Source organism: Salvia miltiorrhiza, chromosome 8 (assembly GCF_028751815.1).
Source record: "Salvia miltiorrhiza cultivar Shanhuang (shh) chromosome 8, IMPLAD_Smil_shh, whole genome shotgun sequence".
NCBI classification, from domain to species: Eukaryota; Viridiplantae; Streptophyta; class Magnoliopsida; order Lamiales; family Lamiaceae; genus Salvia; species Salvia miltiorrhiza.
This window is the reverse complement of record NC_080394.1, coordinates 12,117,799-12,122,538: the sequence shown is the minus strand read 5'-3', so window position 1 is coordinate 12,122,538 and position 4,740 is coordinate 12,117,799. Positions and strand designations below refer to the sequence as shown.

Sequence of the window (4,740 nt, the reverse complement as noted above, 5' to 3'; positions counted from 1 at the left end):
TAGTCTTAAATACATTTTAGCAGTAACATAGTTGGTATAACAATTGTATAATAAAATATTTTAAAATCATTTATTTTAGAGATTATACAAAAGTGTCTTTCAGAATGTTACAATAAAATGTTTATATTGTTCGATGTCTTACTTAATCAGGTATAGACATCCTATGAACTTTTACGTAAATGGATGAATTTTAAAATAAATTATGATATTTTTTATTATTTTATATCTTTATTTTAATTTTAATAACTTTCAACAAAAATATATTCATATTTCTTTTAAAAAATTAGTTAAGCAAAACCAAATTTTAACAATATATGTAATCCCGTGCATCGCACGGGTAAAACACTAGTTAAGCTGTATTTTACCACTAACAAACTTTCCGCCCTTGTATCATGAGTACTAAATAACCATTCGAGTTTTCACTATAAATTCGTGAATTAAGAATTGCAAATGAATGGGTAACAACAAAATAAAGAGATATTAAAATAAGGTGATAAATGAAGGAAACATGTAATAAATCCAATCTACAATGGATCCGTTTGAGTAACCAAAATGGGGCTCCGAACGAGTCGCTTCCCATCCCCCCAAGTAAGCGACCCGAACACCACACCCGAATCACCCACCACCAAATTCTTCCCATCAACCGTCACATTCACATAGTAACCCAGCCTCCTATTTATCTCCGAAAATACCAGCTTCCTTGGCTTCACGCTCACCTCCACCCCCTTTGGCGGGTCGACCCTGACCCGGTACACCGCGTTCGCCTCCCCAACGTTTGTCACCATCCGGAAAAACATCTGGCTCGACGACCCGCCCGCCGGAAACACCGCCGCGATGGACGGATAGTTGAGATTCTCCGGCAACGGCTTCCTCATCGGGCAATTCACCCGCGAGCGCGTGATCACCTGGATCGTCTTGGGCCCGTACTGGATGGCACACAGGAAACTAACGTAGTCGTCGTTGGTGAGGTCGTAGACCAGCCCCGGATCCATGGCTAGTTCCAGGTTCAAGTGCCCGGCGCCGTAATCGTACGGAGTCGCCGCCTTTTTGCTGGCCTCGTCGATCATCGGGTTCATGGAGTTGTCCCCCACGCTCGCCGTCGTCATCATTGCCGACCTGATCACCGCCGGGCTCCAATCGGGGTGAGCCGATTTCAGCAGCGCCGCCGCGCCGCTCACGTGAGGGCAAGCCATGGAAGTTCCGGACAAGATGTTGAACTCTGCTTTCCGGGTGTCCGAATCCAGACCCGTCGGCCCCACTGCCTCCGTCCATGCAGCTAAGATGTTGACGCCGGGGGCGATCAGATCGGGCTTTAGGATCTCCGGGTTCTGCCCGTTCGGACCCCTGCCGGAGAATGACGCCACCACCGGCGCTGGTTTGGTTCCGATCACCGTGCCGCGGAATCTGATGGTTGCTTTTGCTTTTGGATTGGAAGCTAGATAAGCCTTGATTCCAACTCCTTGGGAAAAGCCAAGGGCGCAGGTTGGAATCAAATGAGCGTCTCCGACTAAACCCTCGCCGTTGGAAGCTCCGTTGGCGAGGATCATTCCGACGCCTCCGGCTTTCTTCACCACCAATCCCTTGGCGACACGTGGGCTGCTGCCGCGATCGCAGATGACGATTTTACCCCGAACTTGATTAGGATCGAGCGAGTTCTCCAAACAGAGGGAGGCAGAGAGCAACCCTAACTTTCCCGGATATACGACATGGTACATTTTGCCTTTCAGTGGCTTTCCGGCGTACAGAGACACGCCGGAGAAGTTTCTCCCGTCCCTGAGAATCACATCCGCCGGGAAATTCCGATCAATCGTTCCAGCTCCGACTGTGGTGAGCCAGGGGGCGAGATTAGTCACCGACATTCCATTAGGCCCGTCGTTGCCGGCCGAGGAGGAAACGAAAATCCCCCTCGATACGGCGCCATATGACCCTATCGCGATCGGGTCCAGGTAGTACGGCGAGGAAATGCCGTCGCTGCCGCCGATAGAAATCGAGATAACGTCGACTCCGTCGTTGGCGGCGGCGTCGAATGCAGCTAAGATATCAGAATCGAAGCAGCCTGCATCCTTCCAGCACACTTTATAGATAGCCAAACGAGCTTTCGGCGCTACACCTTTGGCTATGCCGGCGGCGTACCCCTCCATGCTAGCTCTGTAAACATATCTCCCGGCTGCGGTGGAAGCAGTGTGCGTGCCGTGTCCATCGGCATCTCTCGGCGACTTAAACTCGATCGTCTCGTTGATTCCGGCGACCGCAGGGTTGCCGACTCCCGCCGCCTCATGGCCTTTGGCGAAAAACCTAGCTCCGATAATTTTTCTGTTGCAATTACTTGCGCTGAATTTGACGCCTGTGTGACACGTTCCTCGCCACCGTCTGGGAACAGGGCCGAGATTGCGGTCGGAGAAGCTCCGCCGCTCCGGCCAAATTCCGGTGTCGAAGACTCCAATGATGACATCGGAGCCGTAATCGGATTCCGACCATAGGCCGCGCTGGTTGCGGAGGCCGAGGAATTGGGGAGAGCGAGTGGTGTGGAGTTGGCGGCGGTGGTCTTGGAAGGCGGTGAGGACGGAAGGGTGGCGGCGAATGGCGGCGAGTCGAGATGGAGTGAGGACGGCGGAGAAGCCGTGGAAAACGGTGTCGTAGGTGTGGAGGATGGCGGAGGGGTCGGTGAACTCGGCGGTGTACCAGTGCAGATGAGTTGGGAAAATGGAGGGCTTGGATGAAGTGTCTACTCTGATGATGTAGGTTTTGACTGTTCCGTCATCTGCTGAGGATTGTGCGAGTGAAAGAATCAGCAGTAGCAGTTGAAGAAGATGAAGAACCATGCCTGGCTAGTAGCTACAGAGAGAGAGAGTTTTAGTGAGAGAAGATGGAGTGATTACCATTTTGTGAATCAGTTATATATTGTGTATCATCAGTGATTTAAGCCGTACTTGTTTGTTTTAATCCTTAGTAATCAATGTTGTTGCATGTTAAATAAATGATTAATTACAAACAAAGTGATTATTAGTGAGATATATGGGGACATGATTTTGTCTCGAGCTAGCATGACATATTATTCTGCACAATCACATATTTTGCTGCGGAAATGGCGGGAGACAATATACGCACACAAAATACATTTAAATTAATTCATCACGAATACAAGCATGGTGTATCTATTAGTTGGGATGATTTACGATAATACCCATTGGGCAATATTTGATCTACTATCATAGATTCTCTCAAAATCCATCAGGTTTCTACTTTATGGATTGTTTTGTAATACTATGTACAGTTACGTAATGATCTGTTTGGAATTGCCAAGGAGATAAAAGCCCAGGGCCAGACGGATTTAACTTCACCTTCATGAAAAATTGTTGGGAGATTATCAAAGGTGATCTGATGGAAGTTTTGTTCGAATTTCACTCCCATGGCAAACTTGCTAAAGGCTGCAACTCTTCGTTCATTGCCCTTATTCCGAAAAAACAAGATGCAACGGAATTGAGAGATTTTAGGCCTATTTCCTTGATTACCTGCATGTATAAAGTCATTTCAAAGGTTCTCTCATCCAGGTTGATTCAAGTTATACCAAACATCATTTCAGAAGTCCAAAGTGCCTTCATTGAAGGGAGGAACATTTTAGATGGAGTTATCGTGCTTAACGAAATAATCGAAGAAGCCAAGAGAAGGAAAAAAGGTATCTCTTTATTCAAGATTGATTTTGAAAAAGCTTTTGATACTGTCGACTGGGATTTCCTGGACTCTATGCTGGTACATATGAATTTTGGTCTCAAGTGGAGGAGGTGGATTTCTGGCTGCCTTCGTTCGGCTTCGACAAACGTGCTTGTTAACGGAAGTCCATCAGGGGAGTTTTCTCTTGAAAGAGGTTTGAGGCAAGGCGATCCTCTCTCGCCTTTCTTGTTCCTGATTGTGGCGGAAGGATTGAATCTCCTCATTGAAAGAGCTATTCTCAAAGGGCACCTGGAACCGATTTCAGTTGGAAGTGGCTCACTTAAAATCTCACACCTTCAATATGCTGATGATACGATCCTTTTGGCAACCGACAAGAAAGAAAATGCATGGGCTTTCAAAAGCATCCTCAAGCTTTTTGAACTCCTTTCGGGTCTCAAGGTGAACTTCGACAAAAGCAACCTTGTGGGCCTTGGAATGGAGGATTGTTCTCGCGATGATATGGCAAGGACTCTTAACTGTCGAATCGGTGAGCTGCCAATCAACTATCTCGGCATCAAGGTTGGAAAAAGTCTTTTTCGAGCCTCGGAGTGGAACTATCTGGTTGAAAAAATCAAGAGAAGGATTGGCAAATGGAATAACCGAAAGATTTCTTTCGCGAGGAGAGTTACCTTACTTCGTTCGGTTCTGACATCTCTTCCTATCTACCAGCTGTCTTTTTCAATTGTTAATAAGAGTACGTTGTCTCAAATCCGCTCTGTTATGAGTCAGTTCCTCTGGGGTGGGGGGGACATATCGGGGAGGAAAATACACTGGTTTAAGTGGGAGGACTTGTGTCTGGATCTCCAAGATGGGGGACTGGGATTTAAACATCCTGAATGGTTCAATAAGGCTTTGATGTCCAAGTGGTTATGGAGATTTCTTACGGAGAAAGACTCATTTTGGGTTCGGGTTATTAGGGCGTGTCAAGGTGAAATTGGTTGGGATGGCGTTGGCTTCTCCATTGAAGGGAAGAGGATGATGAGACCGGGATGGTGGAAGAAGGTGTTGAGTTTGAGTTGGGGGGAATCG

The 4,740-nt window shown here is 47.2% G+C and overlaps 1 protein-coding gene across 1 annotated transcript; it reads right to left on the bottom strand.

Annotated features, from left to right (window-relative positions):
• Positions 1–416: 416 nt before the first annotated feature.
• Positions 417–3,029, bottom strand: LOC131001044 (subtilisin-like protease SBT1.6). Its single transcript, XM_057927216.1, has one exon. The coding sequence runs from the start codon at positions 2,820–2,822 to the stop codon at positions 525–527; it is 2,298 nt and encodes a 765-aa protein (XP_057783199.1). The 5' UTR covers positions 2,823–3,029; the 3' UTR covers positions 417–524.
• Positions 3,030–4,740: the final 1,711 nt, after the last annotated feature.

Bases quoted from the DNA above. Each gene is read 5' to 3' on its own strand.
- LOC131001044 (XM_057927216.1), bottom strand. From the start codon at position 2,822: ATGGTTCTTCATCTTCTTCAACTGCTACTGCTGATTCTTTCACTCGCA.